This window comes from Anabas testudineus, chromosome 13 (genome assembly GCF_900324465.2).
Source record: "Anabas testudineus chromosome 13, fAnaTes1.2, whole genome shotgun sequence".
In the NCBI taxonomy this organism is placed as follows: Eukaryota; Metazoa; Chordata; class Actinopteri; order Anabantiformes; family Anabantidae; genus Anabas; species Anabas testudineus.
Window position 1 is genome coordinate 549,428 of NC_046622.1, and position 23,073 is coordinate 572,500.

The 23,073-nt window shown below is 41.5% G+C and overlaps 5 protein-coding genes across 5 annotated transcripts in view; 4 read left to right on the plus strand and 1 right to left on the minus strand.

Moving 5' to 3' along the window:
* The first annotated feature begins 1,064 nt into the window (after nt 1–1,064).
* LOC113170579 (olfactory receptor 52K1-like) lies at nt 1,065–2,021 on the plus strand. Its single transcript, XM_026372720.1, has one exon. It carries the CDS (start codon nt 1,065–1,067, stop codon nt 2,019–2,021), a length of 957 nt encoding a protein of 318 aa, XP_026228505.1.
* Nucleotides 2,022–3,808: 1,787 nt separating this feature from the next.
* LOC113170589 (olfactory receptor 52K1-like) lies at nt 3,809–4,756 on the plus strand. Its single transcript, XM_026372731.1, has one exon. The coding sequence runs from the start codon at nt 3,809–3,811 to the stop codon at nt 4,754–4,756; it is 948 nt and encodes a 315-aa protein (XP_026228516.1).
* A 3,385-nt stretch (nt 4,757–8,141) lies between these two features.
* Nucleotides 8,142–9,086, plus strand: LOC113170598 (olfactory receptor 52K1-like). The gene has a single exon (XM_026372744.1). The coding sequence runs from the start codon at nt 8,142–8,144 to the stop codon at nt 9,084–9,086; it is 945 nt and encodes a 314-aa protein (XP_026228529.1).
* Nucleotides 9,087–11,657: 2,571 nt separating this feature from the next.
* On the plus strand, nt 11,658–12,653 carry or112-1 (odorant receptor, family A, subfamily 112, member 1). Its single transcript, XM_026372756.1, has one exon. The coding sequence runs from the start codon at nt 11,658–11,660 to the stop codon at nt 12,651–12,653; it is 996 nt and encodes a 331-aa protein (XP_026228541.1).
* Nucleotides 12,654–13,692: 1,039 nt separating this feature from the next.
* The window catches only part of arrb1 (arrestin, beta 1), an 18,734-nt gene continuing 9,353 nt past the window's right edge, over nt 13,693–23,073 (minus strand). Inside the window, exons 9-16 of the mRNA XM_026342178.1 lie at nt 21,117–21,201; nt 20,933–21,005; nt 20,655–20,792; nt 20,327–20,410; nt 20,047–20,070; nt 19,822–19,892; nt 19,512–19,560; nt 13,693–16,401 (exon numbers count right to left, since the gene is read on the minus strand). Coding sequence (XP_026197963.1) covers nt 16,290–16,401; nt 19,512–19,560; nt 19,822–19,892; nt 20,047–20,070; nt 20,327–20,410; nt 20,655–20,792; nt 20,933–21,005; nt 21,117–21,201 — 636 coding nt within the window. The 3' untranslated portion in view covers nt 13,693–16,289. The remainder of the gene's footprint in view (nt 16,402–19,511; nt 19,561–19,821; nt 19,893–20,046; nt 20,071–20,326; nt 20,411–20,654; nt 20,793–20,932; nt 21,006–21,116; nt 21,202–23,073) is intronic.

Genomic DNA, 23,073 nt, shown 5'->3' on the forward strand with positions numbered 1-23,073 from the left:
TCACATGGTTTCTCAACACAGCAGTTGTCAGGTGCTAGGGATCCTTACACCATGATAGAGAAGCCTGTGATAGAAACAGAGCAACAGGTAGTGTCAGGTGTAAAACTGGAGTAAAGATTGGAGATTGGAGAAGACAGACATTCAAACACTGATCAGGCAGCATCAACACAAGATAACACAGTGACTGTTACAACGTTGAGCCTTCTGTTGTCAAAGACACGTTTGTCTTTCTACCAAATATATCCAGAAAATGTATGTCCACAGTCTTGGACGAGTCTCTGTTCTCATGTCTCTATTATTTTTCCTGATCTGTACCTTTATATTTTGAGTGCTTCATACTTTTTAATGCACAGAACCACATTTAATAGCAGGTAGTTTAAACAGTACTAAAGTTTTTTGTTTCAAGTTAGCTTTAGGCCAAACTGAGGTTTGTAAAACTTACAAATACTATAGCAAGTGGAAGAACTTGGAGTTGTATCTGAGACTAGTGGCAGGGCCTTTCTTAAAGTAAATCATTGCACTTATTCACTAAAAAAAAAAAACGAATGAAATTAGTTTATATGAGATAAAATATCACATTACTGATTGTTTTAAACTCTTTCAGAACATTTTGTGGTAACGCTTGATCTGTTTTCCCACTGGGCTGTCAGAATTACTGATGTAAAACATAAATTCTTAGAAACTGTCATTACGTGTTTACCTATTTCAATCAGTTCTCGATATCATACTGTGACTTGTTTAGATGTCTTGTTTGTTTTTTGACCTCTGTGTTTATTGTTTTTGTATGTTTTCCCCCAGTGCAAATGTACAAAATTTGTGATTTTTGTTATATTAATGAAACTGACTTCATAAATTAAATTGTGTTGTTGCCTTGCATTATTTAGAAATCAGTTAGAGAGATGGCAGCAAGGAGATATTTTCTTTAATGACAATTATATTTTAAGTAATTTTGAACAGTTTCAAAATACTTTAGAGAAATAATTAGTTCAAAAGTGTAAAATCATTTGATTTCTGTCTGTTTTTAGGCTGATCAAATCAAAAAAAGGTTTTAGCAGGAGACGAGGATGGAGAACGTCTCCTCGCACAAACATTTCATCCTCGACGGCTTTAATGAACTCGGAGCACTGAGGCCTTTTCTCTTCATTCCTTACGTCATCATGTTTGTCCTCTCACTATCGGCCAACTCCCTGCTGCTGTACGCTGTCATTTCAGAAAGAAGCCTCCACTCACCGATGTACATCCTCATAGCTGGTTTAGCCGCTGTGGATCTGAGCCTGCCACTGTTCTTTGTCCCCAACATGCTGCTGAGCTTCTTGTTTGACTGGAGGGGAATCTCTCTGACTGGCTGCCTGGTTCAGATGCACTTTCTTCATTTTGTTGGAGCTTTTCAGCCCACGTTACTTGTATTGATGGCTCTGGACCGCTACTTTGCCATCTGCACACCACTCTACTACCATGAACATATGTCTCTACCAAGATTCCTCAAGTTTATCATCCCACCTGTGGTCAGAAATGTGATCATGATCACAGTAATGGTCAATTTGGCAGGAAAATTGTCATTCTGTGCTTCAAATGTGATAAACCACTGTTTCTGTGAGCACATGGCTTTGGTGGAACTGGCCTGTGGAAGCACCAGCATCAACAACCTGGTGGGTTTGCTGACTGTGTGCTTTATCCCTGTGGTTGACTTTATTTTTATTGCTGCTTCCTATGTGGTGATATTCAATTCTGTGCTGACGTCTGGAAGATCAGGTATCAAAGCACTTCACACCTGCATCACCCACATTGTGGTCATGAGTGTCACCCTGACTGTGGCACTAATTGCGTTTCTGTCATACCGAATCAGGAATGAACTTTCTGCCACCAGTCGAGTTTTCTTCAGCACCATGTACCTGCTGTTCCCGAGCTGTTTCAACCCGATCATCTATGGTGTCAGAACCACAGAGATCCGACAACACATCCTAAAGACGCTGGCAGCTGTTGGTTTGTCAAAACTCTGTCCCCTTCTTAAGAAAGTATAATACAATCTGTTTTTGAAGCACATTCCTTCTTAATACCAAATGTTCTTGGTACAGGAACATTTTAATCTACAAACAAGTTATAAGATTTCTAATGTGAAGACTTTTTTACCTTTTTTGCTAATTGGGTGGAAAAAGTCGTGCCTGGTTCCAGTGAATAAGACGCCACGTCCCAGAGTCCTCAATGACTTCAGACCAGTGGCTCTGACATCACACATTATGAAGGCTTTTGAGAGGCTGATCCTGGAGTCCCTCCGACCTCTGGTTAAACCCTCACTTGACCCCCTCCAGTTTGCCTATCAACCCCATATTGGAGTGGATGACGCCATCATACACCTGCTCCATCGTACCTTCACCCACCTGGACAAGTGAGGATCATGTTTTTTGATTTCTCCAGTGCATTCAACACCCTCCGGCCTGCACTGCTGGGAGAGAAATTAAAAAACATGCAGGTCAACACTCCCCTGATTTCCTGGATCATGGACTACCTCACCAACCGCCCACAGTACGTCCGCCTGCAGAACTGTGTGTCTGACACTGTGGTCTGTAGCACAGGTGCTCCACAGGGGACAGTACTGTCCCTATTCCTCATCACCCTGTACACCTCAGACTTCAGGTACAACTCAGAGTCCTGTCATCTTCAGAAGTTCTCTGATGACTCTGCAGTTGTAGGATGTGTTCGGGGTGGAGACGTCACAGAGTACCAGGGAGTTCCTTGAGCCAATAGCAGCATCATAGAGATGGCATTAATACTAAGTCAGTGGTTAAACTGAGACAGATAGAGGGAGGCTTGTTGGAAGAGAGTCATAGACCGATATCACTACACTGCAGACTAGATGTGATTCTAGTCTAGAGATTTCTTTTCTATTAAATAAATTAATCAGTGGATGAGATTATTTCACTTCAGATTATTTCAGACTTCTTCAGTTTCTTTGCCATACTGGTGATATTAGTCAAACTGGAAACAGGTTTCATTAACTCAGTCAGCTGGCTGAATCGGTTGATTAATTACAGTTTGTGTTCAGTGTGTTTTCAGTTCCAGAGTGAAACCAAACTGCTCAAGGACAGGTGAGTTACTGTACAATGCAACGAAACTGTGGTAAAATGTTGTTTCTAATACACATGGTTTCTCAAGACAGCAGTTGTCAGGTGCTAGGGATCCTTACACCATGATAGAGAAGCCTGTGATAGAAACAGAGCAACAGGTAGTGTCAGGTGTAAAACTGGAGTAAAGATTGGAGATTGGAGAAGACAGACATTCAAACACTGATCAGGCAGCATCAACACAAGATAACACAGTGACTGTTACAACGTTGAGCCTTCTGTTGTCAAAGACACGTTTGTCTTTCTACCAAATATATCCAGAATATGTATGTCCACAGTCTTGGACAAGTTATCATGTCACTAAACATGTCACAGCTCTGTCCACATGTAATTGAAGATAGTTATACCTGAACATTTATGTGGGAACTAATGATCTGTTTTCCCACTGGGATGTCCAAAGTACAGATAAAACATCAGTTTTTAACAACGGTTCAAATCGTTACTCTTACTGTGTTCTTGACATTTAATTACGTGCTTTATGTATTTAATATTATTATTGATTTCTCCATATCACAATAATGTGACTGGTACAGATGATACAAGACAAGTTCCAATTACTTAAATAACTAAAATTTAACCAAGTTATAAGTTTTTTACTGAAACAAGCAGTTGTTAAGTCAAATCATTGGATTTCTGTCTGTTTTTAGGCTGATCAAATCAAAAAAAGGTTTTAGCTGGAGACGAGGATGGAGAACGTCTCCTCGCACAAACACTTCATCCTCGACGGCTTCAATGAACTCGGAGCACTGAGGCCTTTTCTCTTCATTCCTTTCTTTAGCATGTTTGTCCTCTCACTATCGGCCAACTCCCTGCTGCTGTACGTTGTCATTTCAGAAAGAAGCCTCCACTCATCGATGTACATCCTCATAGCTGGTATGGCTTTTGTGGATCTGAGCCTGCCACTGGTCTTTGTCCCCAACATGCTGCTGAGCTTCTTGTTTGACTGGAGGGGAATCTCTCTGACTGGCTGCCTGGTTCAGATGCAGTTCTTTCATTTTGTTGGAACTTTTCAGTCCACATTACTGGTGTGGATGGCTCTGGACCGCTACTTTGCCATCTGCACACCACTCTACTACCATGAACATATGTCTCTACCAAGATTCCTCAAGTTTATCATCCCACCTGTGGTCAGAAATGTGATCATGATTACACTGATTGTGAGTTTGGCAGGAAAATTGTCATTCTGTGCTTCAAATGTGATAAACCACTGTTTCTGTGAGCACATGGCTTTGGTGGAACTGGCCTGTGGAAGCACCAGCATCAACAACCTGGTGGGTTTGCTGAGCTTGTGCCTCATAATTGTAGTTGACTTTATTTTTATTGCTGCTTCTTACGTGGTGATATTCAGCTCTGTGCTGAGATCTGGAACATCAAGTATCAAAGCACTTCACACCTGCATCACCCACATTGTAGTCATGAGTGTCACTCTTATTGTGGCACTAATTGCTTTCCTGTCATATCGGATTAGAAACAATCTTCCTGCAGCTGTTCGCGTTTTCTTCAGCACCATGTACCCATTGTTCCCCAGCTGTTTCAACCCAATTATCTACGGCATCAGAACAACAGAGATCAGACAACACATCCTAAAAACACTGACAGGTTGTTGCTTTGTGAAAACTGTGTCCCCTAACTAATTACTTACAGAATCAGATTTTTATGACCAACATAATGTTTTTTTTTTTTTACATAGCACCAAATCAAAACAGAATAATCTCAACACACTTTACAAACTGTACTAAGGTCAAGAGCTTTTAAGCAACAGTTTATCTAGAGAGAAACCCAACAACCCCCCTTAAGCTAGTAATGAGCAACACTCTTTACGTCTTCACTATGTGTAACCTTCCCTGACTGGGACAATGATAGCAGAACAATTCAGTAGCACTTCACTGTTGATTAATTATCAAGTCCTCAGCAGGTGGCAGTATGGGTATTATACATCAGTATATTTGTCACTTGCCCAGGGAGAACATCATTGTCAAAATCAGATGCTTGCTAGTTAAGAATAGTTAACCCTAACCCTAATTCTAATACCAGCTACCACATGTGCAGCCTCATAATTAGCCACAAGTAAGCATATTATTGATTCTGAGATACAATGGTCAAAACATAAACCCTGGAAGCAAATATCAGTTAAACTGCAAAGGCTTTCTCACACTACCATTGTACACATGTATCCCAATTTTGGTTTACCCAGGTGATATTGCGTAAATATTACATTGTTGGAATCACAAAGACCACGCCCACTCAATTTTCAATCACAAAAACGATAAGGAATACTGGGTACAATGTTGCATAATATGAAGAATAAGGTTGGAGGAAAAAGCAAAAGGTTTCAGATTCAATCTTTTCATATGAATCCAAGTAACACATAAACAAGATTTTAGCTATGGACCTTATGAACCAAAACCCAAACATGTCAGTACCTGGCCACATGGTGGTGCTGTAGCATTTATGTCTACTATCTCACGAAAGGGAAACATGTCTTCCTATAGCATCTTTGTTTTACTTGTACTTCTTCAGCAGGACTAAATTGAGCCATACTGAAATTCTTGGATTATTATTGAGACTGAAACCGCTCAACCAACTGGTAACAGGTACAATCCCTGCTACTAATTGAACTGGGCATCATCTGCATGACAATGGGCATTAATTCCATGGCCCGTCAGTGAAATATAAAGAGAAAAGAGAAAGTGGCCAAGAGCGGAGCCCTGGGGTACTCCGTATTTCACATCAGCAAATGCTGACATTGTATTTTTATTAGAAATTAGCTGTGTTCTTTCAGATAAGTAGGAGTTTAGCCAAACAAGAGCCAATCCAGAGACATCAGAGTTCATTTCATGTTGACCTAGGAGTATACAATGATCTATGGTGTCAAACCCTAAGGTCCCAGTGCAAAATGTCTCGACTGACCCAAGGTCTTTGTACAGTGTAGCTGGTAAAGTGTCAAGTGTGCATGTTGTAGGTTTAGAAGCTATTACCAGCTAAGATGGTGATTCAAATTATATGGTCGCAGATTTCATTTATTTCATTACATTTAAATTGCTGGCCACCCTATTGAGTGGTTGTGCCACTGTAGGATGTTCAGTGGCCCCTTCCGGCTACCCCATTGAAAATTTTCTGAGGGCGTCACTGTGCTCACTAAATAAAATTGATGGACCAATATGATGAGTGGTAAGAAAATTAGCACTTTTATTCTGAGGACAAGTTGATAATGATAAAGTCTGACATGTCTGATATGATGGGACAGACAGTGGGATCAGAAATCACTGTTGCTCAGGATCTAATTCAGTTGATGGTGTTGCTGCTGCTATAAGCTGGTCTTGTTTAAATTAAAATTAAAATCTCCCATGAATAAAAATGTTCATAGAACATAAGAACTAGAGGAGAGGTGATTTATTATCTGATTTTTTAAAAGTTGCCCAGTGTGGCTTAGTGTTCAACAATAAAGGTGAGAGAACACCTGTCATAGACATGACATTTTTACCAGAACATCCTTAGGCTGAAAACCAGCCAGGACCTTCTTACTCCGTTCTGTCTTTCTGGTTTGTTTCACTTTGTTTGGAAGGTATTGTTGCTCTGGGGGATTTTCAGTCCTGCAGCCTATAGCAGCCTCAGAGGAAGTGTCTGAAAAAGCTGCATCAGTGGTTCAGCTGAGACAGATGGATGGAGGAAAGTCGGTAGCTCCAATCATCACACTGCAGATTAGACATGTTTAGATATAAACACCAACAGTGTTATTATTTCCCCTGGAGTCGATTTCAGACCTCTTCTACATTAATTATCAGTTACATTGATTCTTGTGCAGCAGACTTCTACCAGTTTTTAAAACTAAGATTTACAGATTTTTTTTGTCTGATTGTTTTCATTTCTGTGTTCGATGTTAAATGAAGTCCCCAGAGAAGAGATGAGCCATTTGTGAGGTTTGTTGATGTGTGGATTTGATTTGCTTTCCACTAACAAATCCTGTATTTGCCCAAAGTTTCCATTTAGTCACATTTGCTGGTAAATATCAACCTCCTCTGGAATCACCACAGCATCGGCTGTTGTTCGCATTTTCTCTAAATGGTAAATGTTATGCACTAACTGGTAATCAGCCCTTTTACACTGTGTCTCATTCACCCATTCACACACAAGCACACACTGATGGCAGAGCTGCCTGCAGCTGACCTGACTCACCGGGGGAAACTAGGGTTAAGTATCTTGCCCAGGGACACTTCACATGTGAAAGGAGGAGCTGGAAAACGAACCAGGTAGACGACAGACAGGTCTATACAGCCGCCCCTCTACTGATGTTTGAAACTGGACAACAGTAGAAGACAGATGTGACTTCTGTGATTTAGGATGAAGGCTGCGAAACATCAGTAATCACCAAATGAAAGTAGTGTTTTGGGTCAAATAGGAACCTGACCACAGGTGTGTTTTCTCTGAATGTGATGATGTTCACAGTTTGTTCTGTGATCTAATCAAGGAAAGCTGATTATTTAAGATTTTTTTGTTGTTGTTCAAATTTCATTTTATCGTAAGTTATATAGTTTGTTAAAGTGAATTCATATTTGATTGATTAAGTTTAGAAACCAGCCAACACTGGCTTAAAGAATCTATACTTTTACACATTACATTACAGCTGTTGGTTTAAGCTCTGAAAGGGAACAGAAGACTCATCCCTCTTCCAGAATCCAAAATGACCCACCATGTGAAAAGTGTTGTCTTTACAGAGAAGGCTGTAGTAGTAATGATGCTCAGTGCTTAGTGAACAACCTTTACATGTCCTGTAAAGGTTTAGTTCTGTGAGCACTGTTTTATAATAGAACAACAGTGCAGTATTTCAACTCAATTTTATTTGTATAGCGTCAATTCACAACAGAAGTCATCTCAAGGCACTTTACAGTGTTTAAGACCTTACAGAGAATTAATTATAGTATATTCAATGTATAACGTTAAAAAAATACTTGTGTCTCTTTTTAGGCTGATCGAACTAAAACCCTGGAAAAGGAGGTGTTACAGTAGGTAAAGGGAACAATGGAGCCACTGAGGGAGAACGTCTCCTCACATCAATTCTTTATTCTCAACGGCTTCAACGAACTCGGAGCACAGAGGCCCGTCCTGTTCGTCCCATTCTCCGTCCTGTTCATCGTGTCGCTGTCGGCCAACTCCCTGCTGCTGTACATCATCATTTCACAGAGAACCCTCCACTCACCCATGTACATCCTCATTGCTATGATGACGTGTGTGGACCTGAGTCTCCCGCTCTTTTTCATCCCCAACATGCTGCTGAGTTTCTTGTTTGACTGGAGGGGAATCTCTCTGATCGGCTGCCTGGTTCAGATGTTTCTCGTCCACTTGTTAGGAGCTTGTCAGTCTACCCTGCTGCTGTGGATGGCTCTGGACCGATACTTTGCCATCTGCACACCGCTTTCCTACCATGAGCGCATGGCTCTTCCAACATTCCTCAAGTTTGCGATCCCTCTTGTGATCAGAAACGTGTTCATGATCACACTGTTAGTGACTCTGGTAGGAAAGTTGTCATTCTGTTTTGGAAACGTGATCGACCACTGTTTCTGTGAGCACATGGCCTTGGTGGAGCTGGCCTGTGGAAGTACCGCCATCAACAACCTGGTGGGGCTGTTGACGGTGTTTCTCATCCCTGTTGTTGATTTCATCTTTATCGCTGCTTCTTACATAGTCATATTCAGCTCAGTGCTGAGTTCAGGGAAGTCAGGTGCCAAAGCTCTGCACACCTGTGTTACTCATATTGTGGTCATGGCCGTCAGTCTGACCATCATACTTGTTGCATTCCTGTCGTACCGGATCAGAAACAATCTCCCTGCAGCCGTTCGGGTTTTCTTCAGCGTCATGTACCTGTTCTTTCCCAGCTGCTTCAACCCCATCATCTACGGTGTCAGAACCACAGAGATCCAACAGCACATCCGGAGGATACTGATGTTCTGTCACTGCGGCTTTTAGATTTTTCTGTGAGACGATGTTTTTGACATTTCTCTGTAAAAAAAAAAAGACCTAAGATAAGAGACTCAAATTCTCAGACTCGTATTAAATATTTAGTTTTTGAGATTCTCAATGTGAAACTGTCAAATCACATTTTTATTTATTACAGGTTAAAATGATGATTCTATAATGTAAAGAGTGAGTGAGCAACATTAGACACTAATGAAATAGTTTATTCAACTATTTCGAGTGGTTGGTTAACAGGATGTTCAACAGGAAGACGTTTAGTTACTGAATCACTGGACTTAAACTGATAAGAACCACATCTTACAGTGTGCACACAGGTTTTACTAAGAAGTTCTGACAGTTTCCTTCATCTAAGTTAACAGAAAACTTATTTTACATAATAACACCAAACCTTTAACCTCTAGGGATTTATTTCTCCATTAGTACCAGTGTGACCTAAAACGTCTGCTTTACATGCCTAAGTCCTAAAACTAGATAAGACCAAAGGAAATGGGTCCGTGTGCTGAAGAACTTCTCACATGATCAGTTCATTTTAAGGTGGAAATGGGTCAAAGTCTCATCCTGACAGCAAAGGTTGGTCTCGGCTCAAACAAAGGAGGTTTCTGAAGACCTCGGAGAATGTCTGGCTCAGGTCTTTAGGCAGCTACAAATCTCTCGTGTCTTTCCAGCGTTATTTCTTTGTCTCGTTATTTGGGTTCCTTTATCTCATTTTAGGCCTTAAACCTGTCGCATTTCTTCAGATCTGAAGAATTGTAAAGTGCCACTGACGACATATGTTACTATGAGAAGTATATGTAGATATGAATCAGTGAACACATAACAGACTATAACTGTGTTTTTATTGTTATTGTCCTGTTTCCTGTTCAGCTTCTTCATGTACAAATACACAAACAGCTCTCTAAAGTCTTTACAGCTTGATTCTAAAATAAGTTGTGTTGAGACTCTTGGTTTGATTTTTTCTCTTTTTCTTTGGTTCAATTCTCAAATGAGAAAAGTATTTTTCAAAACAGTCGGAACTGTTCTGTGCAGATCGACATGGATCAAAACTGAAAACACCTGCAACTGGGTTCCAATAATAAATGGGGGGCTTCAGTCATTCCGTGCACTACATAACATTTCCTACAAAGACAGCAGTTTATTTCTAGGAGACAGGTTTGCTGATCAAAGTGTCTAATCACACAAAGCGAAATGTTGCTGACAAGTTGTTAAAGCTCCTGCCAGCGTTTTTACTTCTCTAGGTAACAAATGAGGTCCTAATGCAGAGTCAACGCGTTGGCAATATGCTGCCATTTCATCTTCTCATTACAGATGCAGCTCTGACTTTAATCAGTGGAGCTGGAAAAACTAATTAAGCCGAGCAGATAATTAATCCCAGAAACTCGGCTGTTTGGACCTCGGGGCCAATTAGCAACAAGCAGGGACGACAACAAAGTGGCTGAGATTCCTGAAGGAAGGATCAGACTGATTCCATGTTACAGTTTTAACCTCCGAGGAATATTCAGTTTTCATATCGTAACAGGAGATGAGGCTGAAACCATTTGAGGTCAGGATTGGTATTTAATCACACTGATCAGGAAACATCCCAACAAATTAAAACAAATGAATCCCGAAGATTTATCGGCTCTCCTCCGAGTTTAGATCAAGTCAACTAGCTCATAAAACTCTGGATGATTGTTCTAACAAGCTCAGGGACACTGAGACTGGTCCAGACTGGTCTGAGCTGCTCACGCTTGTTGGGACCAGTTTTCCCATCAGTGATTTGGACTTCAAATATAAGAGGAACAATCAGAGGTTCAGGTAATGAGCAGCCAACGAACCAGCAGACAGACGCAGGTAAGTGAAGCTTTTCTCTGTGTTTGTCGGACTCGAGGAGTCGGTGTCAAAGTACTGAAACTTTCATGAAGTAAACTGAGGTGTTTCATTCTTTTCCACCTCATTATATGTATTTTTGTGTTGTGTGTGTGTACATACATACAAAGACACACACTGTTGAAGTATACTGTGATAATACTTGTAATACTGTACAGTACTTCATGTCGTTTTTCAATTAGCAAAGTTTTGCTGATAACTTCTACATATAAACTGAGCTCAGCAGTCGTCTCTCTCTGTTCATTTTCTGTCAGTGGCCTTGAACGTGTGCACAGATGTTCCACTGTCAGATGATATTTGTGTATTTTAGAGCTGACATATTATCTTTATAACATCTTGTACCATTATTTCAGGTGACAAATAAGAATAACTACAGTACCTCTACACAGTACAACTTCATAGGGACAGTGCTCCTGTACGAATGGCCATGTTCTCTTTAAATGACAGATTAACAAATGAAACGCTCTTGTGGTTTTAGTTTTTTTCAGATCACATCAGTGTAAAACCAAAACACCTGCATGGCTGAATACCAGCAGACGGAAGTGAAGCCGCTTCTCATTTCTCGTCATACGTGTTATCAGGACAGAAAACGTCATTAAACATGGTTGTTCGGCAGCATTTCAGTGATAACTGCTGAGTGACCAAACAGAACGTTTCACCTTCCTGTGTATCTTGTTAGATTCTGAGGCTGGCGCCATGTTGAAGGCGTCGCTGAGCCACAACTTCTCCCACACATCGTTTGTGTTCAGAGGTTTTCCCGAGCTGCAGAATCTCCACCGGCTGCTGGCGTTCCCCTTCTCTGCCTCCTACCTGACGGTGCTGCTGGGGAACTCTCTGCTGGTGTATGTCATCAGCAGCGTGGAGAGTCTGCACAGCCCCATGTACCTGCTCATCTGCACTCTGTGCGTGGTCGACATCCTCGTGGTCACAGCCATCCTCCCCAACATGCTTCTTAACCTTCTGTTTGGCTGGGATGAGATTTCATTGGCCGGCTGCTTGACTCAGATGTTCTTTACTCACTTCCTGTCCTCAGTAGAGTCAACGTTGTTGCTGGCAATGGCCGTTGACCGCTACGTGGCCATCTGCCTGCCGCTGCGCTACACTGAAATAATCAATTCCTCCACATCTGTGAAGCTGCTGCTCTTCACTCTTGTGCGCAGCGTTTCCATCATGGCGACGCTGGTCAGTTTGGCAGATTCGCTGCAGTTCTGCGGCTCCAACGTCATCCAGCACTTCTACTGTGACCACATGGCACTGGTCAGCCTGGCATGTGACAGCACAGACAAAAGCAACGCAGCAGGCCTTGCTGTGATCGTCTGTTTTGTGGGTGTGGACATTCCACTCATCTTCTTGTCGTACATGAAGATCCTGAGTGTCGTCCTGCGCGCAGCAGCAGCCGGAGAGGACCGACTGAAGGCGTTCCACACCTGCAGCACTCACCTGATGGTTATTATGTGCTTCTACCTGGTGGGGAGCCTCACCTTTCTCTCTCACAACCTGAACATCCCCATACCAACAGGCGTCAACACTTTAATGGGACTCATGTACATTCTGTTCCCAGCCACAGTCAATCCCATAATATATGGGGTTCGGACCAAAGAAATTCAAAATGGCTTTTTCAGGATTTTTAATCTAAAGCCAAAGAAAATAAAGACTCTCAAGACTGTTGCTGCTGAAAAAGGACAAATGTGACAACAAACTGTTCTTCATCATCTTTAATGAGTCCATTTAGTCGGCTTGTTTCTCATCCAACCAAAGAAAGTGAAGCTGTCGTCGTTTCAGTATGAGCCACGTGTTCTCTAAAATAACCTTCCTTCTAATGAACCTTCCTCAAAATGCGGATCTCCCCTGTTAATGGAATCACATTAAACAGCCTGTTTGTTAGAATCAAAGATGAAAGCCCTTCATCTTTGATTCTAACAGAGAACAAACAGGCTGTTTCAGGGTTTTTGAAGAACCTCCAGGTCAACAACCTGCTGTAAACCAAAGATTCAGGACCCACTAAAATAACTTAATACATATTTTCTCATTAATAACCGTAACAAATGACCACGGATTAAAAGACTGACACTAGAGGTGTGAGGAAAAGCTGATAAATTATGAGTCGTTTGGGTTTCCGCACAGGACGTTCTGCACCTCAGATGTTCAGATAGTCTCCCCTGGGGAACCTGGACCAGCTACTGATGTTCCTGGTCTCCACAGAGTGAGCTCCAGGGATGCCGGGGAGCCTCTTATCTGTTCCTTAAGCTTCACCAGCAGGAAAACAGTGAGTGAAAATCCACAGTTGATCTGAACTATTCATTTAACTTTTACTTTTAGAAACAACGTTCGGACTAGAAATCTCCAGCTCCGTCAGGCCGGCAAACAGTCGTCATACACTCATGTGATGTACATGTCGTGACGACTGGGTTTTACTTCACCTAAAAACATGTAAAAGAGTGAACAGTGGCAATGTAAATGACATCGACTGGGTTATGAAAGTATCATTTTTTTAGTATGACCTGAACTCCGTCACCCACTGTGCTCTGCCTACCCACCTCTGCATGCTCAGTTTTTAAAAACTTGCTGAAAACTGAACTCTTTCAAATTTTGTTTTGGAAGTCGCTTTGGAGGAAAGCCTCTGACAAATAACTAAATGTAATTTAAATATGGAAGCAAGTGTTGTACTGACAGCTGAGTATTATATATTTAAAATATCATGAAGTCAAACATACGCCCACGCTGCCACAAATGTCCTTTTATTAAAGATGCACTGGAATACACACGATCTGTTAAAATAAAAGTTCTGTAGGTAAAATGAAACGACTGATTCAGCTCTTTAGATAAACACAATCTCTCTCACGCACACACAGTAATGATAACACATCAGTTACAAATGAAACTAGTTTATTTGAAGTTGTTTTCTGCTCCAACTACTTTAGTTTAGACTTTAGTTTCAAACAGGGAACCTGAATCAGCCCGACTATGTTGCATGAGCCACATTTTCTCACCTGTTTATTCTCCTGATAATTCCTTCAATACCATGGATCATTTATCAATTTTCCACACGTTGTACATTTACTTTGTTTCTGTGTAAAATTATCTACAGAAATAAAATCTCTTTGATTTGAGACGATGACATGACAACGTTTTCATCGTGCAACCGAGTCTCCTAAAAATGACGTTGTCAATCAACTTGTCTGACAGAGAAGCACATTCAGCCAGGGACTGATGGACTGATGAACATTAAGAGTTTTACAGAGAACCACGGAGATCCTTTCTGCCTGTGGCCATCAATCTGTACAATCCCCCGAACTGACAACTTCTTGTCATATATCTGTTGTCATTCCACCCTGGACTATATTTATTGACCTATTCTCATCCATCTTACATATTCAGTGAGTTTCCTGTATTCATGTCAATGTGGATCTTTTCGGGTTGTGGTTCCTTGTCTTTCTGTCTGAGTTGAGAACAACTGTAACAAGGAAAAACTAGTTTCCTTTGGGATTGTATAGTAATATAATCTGGATCTTGAACCTTAAACATCTAATACATTAGAATTATATAAAAATTAGGTTGTGATGCAACATATTTTCTAAAGAAGTGAAGCTTTAATGATTGAAGGAAAACAAGTTATAGGAGGTGGTTGGGATTTGATGTGCAAACTGCAGAACCGAGTTTGAGTACAGAGTCCTGTGTTCGGCTTTAGGCAACAAGAGCACTTTGGTTACAGTTAAAGAAATAAAGCTGATGTATGTGAAGAGATTTATAGATTTTTCTCTACTAACCACAGACTCTCACTGATCTTAATCCAGTGAGAGGCTGAACAAGCATAAAAAACTTAAAAGTGGATGTTGTGTCAGGTGTGGGAGGATCGATCAGTTCGAATAACATCAGCAGAGCAGGTTTAGAAGTCAAGATTCAAGATTGTTTGTCTGTTTCAGTGTTGATGTAGAAGTGTGACCTAATAATTTACATTAATGTTTGGATGTATACTATTGTATGAGCACAACAAACACAGAGGCTGAGTTTAAACTTCAACAGCTCCACTAGTTCCCACGTTTTCCTAAGCAGATATGAAACCTGTCAGTGAACACTTAGTTTCCTTTTTTACTGTTTGTTGTGTAGAAATGACTTTCTGTGGAGTCAGGGTTGCACCATGTAAGAACGTACACCATGTTGATGTGTTTAAGGACACTAGCACATCACAAATTAGAGAACTGGCTGTGAAAATGTCAAACATTCATAGAACTCTTTCCCTATCATCCACTTTTCTTCACCTATTGTCTTTTATCCTATTGAATAATGTCCCTGATGTAAAGAGGAAGAAACGTGAGAATGTTCTGAGTGGTGCTGATGTGGTGCTAATTACAAAATACTAGTTTGTATATATTTAAAAAAAAATATGTGAGGGAGTGATTCTACAAACACTGAGGGTAAAGCTACAGTATTTTCCAAATCGTCTTGTGGAGACGAGCTGTGACGTCAGAGTCACTGAAACGAGCGGCTAAACCAACCTACACTCTGCTTATCTTAGTAACCAGCCAAATCATTTCAATTAGTGCTGCTTGATTAATACGTTTTGAAGCTTAAGTTACAATTTCATATGTTTCCTTTGTCTCTTGTGGAGCCATTCTGAATACTGTGGATGAGTTTGGCACAGGATCAGAAGCTTGAAGATTAGGGCTTCCCCCGTTAAGGGTTAATTATTCATGATATTAATAAATTGTGGAAAGTAATGATGTATTTCATGCAAACTAGGCCTCCAGTTTCTCTTCTTCAGACAGTAACCTGTCCTCTCAGCAGGAAGGGACTTTGTGCAGATCACTCCTCATGTTTCCTTCTCGCCCTGCAGACTGACTGTGGACAGTTCATTAACTAAAACCTCCATAAGCTGAAATCCAGTTTATGGCTCAGGTGCTGAACTGTTCCAGATCATCCAAAGTTGGCAGTGTTGTTGGTTATGAAGACTCTCTGACACGATACATCAAAACTAATCTCAGCACAACAGGATTCCTGTTCAGTCCCTAATGGAAATAGAAGAAAGTGCAGGCATGCTACCAGCCGTGACCACTGGTTCAACTCTTCAGCTGGCTGGTGAAGGAGAGGGGAGCTGCTCCATCTGAAAACACAACTGACGTCTACGCTGTGGTATTCTAACTTTTTACACCCTGGCAGGACGCAGAGGGAGGACGAACATGGACGGGAACACAAACACCGCACCACCAAGTGTTTAAAGGGTGTCCAGACTGTGACTTGATCTAGAGGTGACCTCCGTTAGCTCCTCACTACAAACAGCAGCGAAACAGGAACAGCAGCAGTGGCAGTGGCGGGCCGACACCGGTCGCTTTATCTGTCAGTGAATTTGGGCGAGTCCACCGGCTCCTCGTCTTCGTCCTTATCGTCCTTTGCCCCGATCAGCCGCTGGCGGGCAAAGTCCTCAAAGATGATGTCATCATCGCTAAGGGAAAGAGGGAGGGAGAAAAAGAAGGGAGGGAAAGGAAGGAAGGGACAGAGGGAGGAGGTAGAGGGCTGTGAAGTAAATCAAAAACCAAACTAACAAGACAACAGATTTGACTTCAAGTTCAGACAAACAGAATAGTAAACTGTGTCCCGCAAACAAAACAATCAGTAAAGATAACATAGACAACTGGAAACTTTTTGGAGAAAACCTGGGCTGATTAGAAGAGACGGCATCCATCCCACTTTAGATGGTTCATCTCAACTCTCTAGAAATATGACAGAGTTTATTAGACGACCTAAACCCTGACATGTCAGAGTGGAGCCCAGGACGCAGAGACGCAGTCTTACACACCTCTCTGCAGCTTCCTTACAGCCGTCACCCCCCCAAAAACTACCATAACCCCATAGAGACAGTGTCTGCTCCCCGAGTACCTAATTTATTTATATCTAAAACTAACACAAGAGGAGTAATTCATAAAAACCTAATAAAAATAAAGACGACTCTTCTCTTAGAACAAAATAACAAGAAAACAATCAAATGTGGACTGTTAAATATCAGATCTCTCTCGTCTAAATCCCTGTTAGTAAATGATTTGATAATTGACCATCAAATAGACTTATTCTGTCTTACTGAAACCTGGCTGCAGCAGGATGAATATGTCTCTCTGAATGAGTCGACCCCCTCAAGTCATGTTAATCATCATGTTCCTAGAAGCACAGGTCGGGGTGGAGGAGTAGCAGCAATCTTCCACTCAAGTTTATCAATCAACCCCAGACCTAAACATAGTTTGAATTCATTTGAGAGCCTCACTCTTAGCCTCTCTGATCCTAACTGGACAAATCAAAAACCAGTCCTGTTTGTTATTGTGTACCGTCCTCCTGTCCCTTACTCTGAGTTTTTAACTGAATTCTCAGAGTTTCTATCTGATTTAGTTCTTAGTGCAGATAAAGTCATTATAGTGGGTGACTTTAATATCCATGTAGATGTTGATGATAACTGCCTCAACACTGACGTTAATTCACTATTAGACTCCATTGGTTTTACCCAAAATGTAAATAAACCCACTCCCTGATTTAATCACACCCTTGATCTTATTCTGACATACGGTGTGGAAGTTGATCAGTTAATAGTTTTTCCCCAAAACCCTCTTTTATCTGAACATTTCTTAATTACATTTGAATTTACAGTACCAGACTTTACTAAACCTACAGATAAGATTCACTACAGTAGATGTTTATGTGAAAATGCTGTTGACAGATTTAAGGAACTGATTCCATCTTTTATTTCAGAGCCATGTACCAACACAGAGGAAGGCAGTTATTTCAACGTTACTCCAGCACAAGTGGACTATCTTGTTAATAGTACTGGTGCTTCACTTGGAACAATACTTGATACTGTTGCTCCTCTGAAAAAGAAACTAGTGAATCAGAGGAAGTTAGTTCCATGGTACAATTCACAAATCCATAGCTTAAAGCAGAAATCACGTAAGTTGGAAAGGAGGTGGCGTTCCACCAATTTAGATGAATATTGCCTAGCCTGGAAAGATAGTTTAATAATATATAAAAAAGCCCTGCGTAAAGCTAGAACTTCATATTACTCCTCATTAATAGAGGCAAATAAGAACAACCCTAGGTTTCTTTTCAGCACTGTGGCCAGACAAAGAGTCATAGCTCGGTTGACCCTAGTATTCCCTCAACTCTCAGCAGCAATGACTTCATGAATTTCTTTAAAAATAAAATCATAACTATTAGAGAAAAAATTGATCAGATCCTCCCTGCATATAGCATGGATTGTACGAGGCAGATGGCCGCCCACCATGATCCTGGTTCTGCTGGAGGTTTCTTCCTCTAAAGGGAGTTTTTCCTCTCCACTGTTGCCCAAAGCTTGCTCCAATGGGATTGTTGGGTTTTCTCTATGATTTTTTGTATAAATATTCTTTGTAAGGTCTTAAACCTTAAACACTGTAAAGTGCCTTGAATTGAATTAATGAAATTAATGTACTCTAGTTATGGTATTCAAATTTTTGTATTCCAGTTGCTGTACTCCAGTTACTGTACTCCAGTTAGATAGTACTAGAACTGAATAGAACTGGGTGTTGCCTTGTTGAAGGCCCACTTGGGGTCCACAGGTCTATCCTCCCTTATCTGGGCTTCTGTGGCGGTGGGAATGTTTTCAGCACCAACCTGGAGGATAAATCTGTGTCTCTAACCAACTATCTTCAGACTGATGAACTACTTGATGAGTAGTGAAAGTCCAGTTACCAGGATTCCAGAGAACTTCAGCTGGACGACTGAGAATCTCCACCGACTGAAAATAAGTAACTCTTTACTTTTATTTTCTAGTGGATTTTAGTGGACTCTAATTTTACTGGGGTACAATTTCACCATAGTAACAGTACTTTTACATAAGTAATATAGATTAGTAATCCTTCCACCTCCGAGTAGGTTTAATAAAAGTCAGTAAAATTTGTGTTGAACCACAACAGGACTCAGACGTGTTGAACTGATTTCAGTTTCATGTCTGCTCCATGAAACTGTTTGATTCCTTCACAATACAAATGTGTTCCGTCTCACAGGAAGACCCAAACCTGGCTGAACGAGTCACACACTGAGACACTTCATCCTCAGTCCTGCACTAGTCACATGACATCTGTTTGTGCTCGGATTAAAAAAAAGAATCCAGTGGAATATTCCTTTAACTGATGGTTCGTTTTATTCTCGTGCTTTCTGGTTTATTATCTCACGAAGTTTTCATAACTGCAGCTGGTGAATCCTTTAATGTTTGTAATTTTACGGTTAAATGAGATCGAGATAATCATCTGTAAGATGCAGATTTCATCTTCCAAAGCTCTGCTGACAGCAGACCGAGTTTCCAGTTTATGGCCCATTTCCTGCAGCTCCCCCAGCAGCGAGCATTAACATGCATTAAGGCTGAGACTCAGGAGACGAGTCCATCACAGTTAATGTTTGAGCAGGCGGAGGGGAAGCCCTCTCTTCTTTCAGGGTTATTGACAAGGCCATAAATGAGCTAGTCAGCTCACAGAGGAGGCAGCAGCTGGATGTGGAGGGAAAGACTGGACAACAGACAGAGGAGAGACGGCTGCTTACTTTGTGTCAAACTCAATCAGATTGGTGTCGATCGGAGTCTCATCTGGAGCTGGAAGAGAACGAGGATGAAACGTTAGTGAGAGACACTAGTTTGTAGTTCATCACTGTGCTGAGATGTTAAACAGCTCCACTCTGTGTGACAGAGGTCATTTTTAAAATGTGTTTTTTTCCTAATCTTCCTGATCAATATCAGGCGGCTCTGACAGTAGCTCATTAAACATCCCGATACCGAGTGAACTCAGTGAAGTCTGTGTTATTTCAGCTTCTGCACCGCAGATTAGGAGGAGACGGTGTGGTGAACATAACTTACCGTCTCTGTACGACGACTCTTCCAACGGCTTCGGGTGCATTAACGTGAAAGGCAGCTCGACGGAGACGTCACTGAAAAACAAATCATTAGATGTATCACATGCGATCCACACAGCTCGTTGAACGTCAGTGAGATGTTCAGGTGACCTTTGTAAATCTCAGTGTGTGGTTTGTATCAGTGTGCTCAGCAGTGATCTAAATGAAGTGACAAAAGTTGAAAGGTTACCTCGCTGCCAGATCTCCCAAGAGCCTGAAATCAATAAACATTTAACACTGGTCAGTCGTTTGCCGCGATGGTGTAACACTAACAACGCTAACAATTACGAGTTCAGCAGCAAATGAAAAGTTGAATCCCAACTCGACAGAGAAACTTCTAGAACTATGACAGTTTATGTACAAACCCGTAGATCAAATAATGACTTCTTCTTTCAATGGAAATCAGTTTCTTTATAGACTGGACTAAATAAATCCACCAGTGAATAGAGTTAGAAACACAGAGTACTGACCCGCCTCGCGACACAACCAGCTTCACCTTGACTTTATATGACACAATGATGCCGAGGATCTCCTTGTTGGCCCCGTCTCTTAACCTGCTCAGGACAGAAAAGGTTCAGTACCATCAACCGGACCACAGCCTCGTCTCCATCTCAGAACTCTCTCAGAAGTCTACTGAAGATTCTACACAACTAACCGGGATCTGATCATAGATACAATCCACTGTTGTTCTTGAATAAACGTAACAAGACTCGGCCTCCATCCGCCCCGACCCACTTTCTGTTTATACAGTGTAACTGGGTCAGAATACAGGTTGCAGAATTTTCTCCTAAGACTCACAGCGTGCTGGAGGCCAGGTTGGTGTCCTCGTGCTTCAGCTTTCCATCCAGAGCGAGGCCTCGTTTCTCGCGGTTGTTCGCCAGAAAAGGGGTGAGGGTGAAGACTTTGCAGAAAGTCGAACTGGGAGCGACGACGTCACTGAACAGACACAAATACTATCATCGTAACTCAGCTCCATGACCCCCCCAGGGGTTGAACGCAAAGGTCCCCTGGAGGGAATGTCATTATGCTGTGATATCTGGAAAACCAGCTGCTCCTGTTGGTTCAATCAAACTCACTCTGATTCCTCGGTGGCCACCGGACATTTGTACTGAGCCGTGTTGAACAGGCAGATGTCTGCATACTGTCGCACTGTGAAAAGACAGACCGTGAGAGAGAGACGGGGGGGTGGGGGTGGAGAGACAGGGCGAGAGAGAGAGATTGGGGGGAGGGAGAGAGAAAGAGAGAGAGAGACAGACCGACCTGCAATCTTCATCTTCTTCACCGTCTTGTTTGTGTTGTTGGTGACGTGGACGTTGACGCTGATTGGCTCCCCGTGATAATAGATCTGCAGACGGAGACTGATCGTTACTGATTGTCACTGATCGTCACTGATCTTTAGTGATCGTCACTGATCGTGACTAATCTTTAGTGATCTTCACTGATCGTCACTGATCGTCACTGATCGTCACTGATCGTCACTGATCGTTACTGATCTTAACTGGTCTTCACTGATCGTCACTGATCTTTAGTGATCGTCACTGATCGTCACTGATCTTTAGTGATCGTCACTGATCGTGACTAATCTTTAGTGATCTTCACTGATCGTCACTGATCTTAACGAATCTTAACTGATCTTTACTGATCGTCACTGATCGTTACTCATCGTTACTGATCGTCACTGATCTTAACTGATCGTCACTGATCTTAACGAATCTTAACTGATCTTTACTGATCGTCACTGATCGTTACTGATCTTTAGTGATCGTCACTGATCGTTACTGATCTTTACTGATCCGCACTGATCGTCACTGATCGTTACTGATCTTTAGTGATCGTCACTGATCTTTACTGATCTTTACTGATCCGCACTGATCGTTACTGATCTTTAGTGATCGTCACTAATCGTCACTGATCGTTACTGATCTTTAGTGATCGTCACTGATCTTTACTGATCTTTACTGATCCGCACTGATCGTTACTGATCTTTAGTGATCGTCACTAATCGTCACTGATCGTTACTGATCTTTAGTGATCGTCACTGATCTTTACTGATCTTTACTGATCCGCACTGATCGTTACTGATCTTTAGTGATCGTAACTGATCGTCACTGATCGTTACTGATCTTTAGTGATCGTCACTGATCTTTAGTGATCGTAACTGATCGTCACTGATCGTTACTGATCTTTAGTGATAGTCACTGATCTTTACTGATAGTCACTGATCTTTACTGATTGTCACTGATCTTTACTGATCGTTACTGATCTTTAGTGATCGTAACTGATCGTCACTGATCGTTACTGATCTTTAGTGATCGTTACTGATCGTCACTGATCGTTAGTGATAGTCACTGATCTTTACTGATAGTCACTGATCTTTACTGATTGTCACTGATCTTTACTGATCGTTACTGATCGTCAATGATCGTTACTGATCGTCACTGATCTTTACTGATTGTTACTGATCGTCAATGATCGTTACTGATCGTTCTGATCTTTACTGTTCGTCACTAATCGTCACTGATCGTTACTGATCTTTAGTGATCGTCACTGATCTTTACTGATCTTTACTGATCCGCACTGATCTTTAGTGATCGTAACTGATCGTCACTGATCGTTACTGATCTTTAGTGATCGTTACTGATCGTCACTGATCGTTAGTGATAGTCACTGATCTTTACTGATAGTCACTGATCTTTACTGATTGTCACTGATCTTTACTGATCGTTACTGATCGTCAATGATCGTTACTGAACGTTCTGATCTTTACTGTTCGTCACTAATCATCACTGATCGTCACTGATCGTCACTGATCTTTAGTGATCGTCACTGATCTTTAGTGATCGTCACTGATCTTTAGTGATCGTCACTGATCTTTAGTGATCGTCACTGATCGTCACTGATCGTCACTGATCTTAACTGATCTTTACTGATTGTCACTGATCTTTACTGATCGTCACTGATCTTTAGTGATCGTCACTGATCTTTAGTGATCGTCACTGATCTTTAGTGATCGTCACTGATCCACACTGATCGTCACTGATCTTAACTGATCTTTACTGATTGTCACTGATCTTTACTGATCGTCACTGATCTTTAGTGATCGTCACTGATCGTCACTGATCTTAACTGATCGTCACTGATCTTAACTGATCTTTACTGATTGTCACTGATCGTCAATGATCGTTTTGATCTTTACTGATCGTCACTAATCGCCACT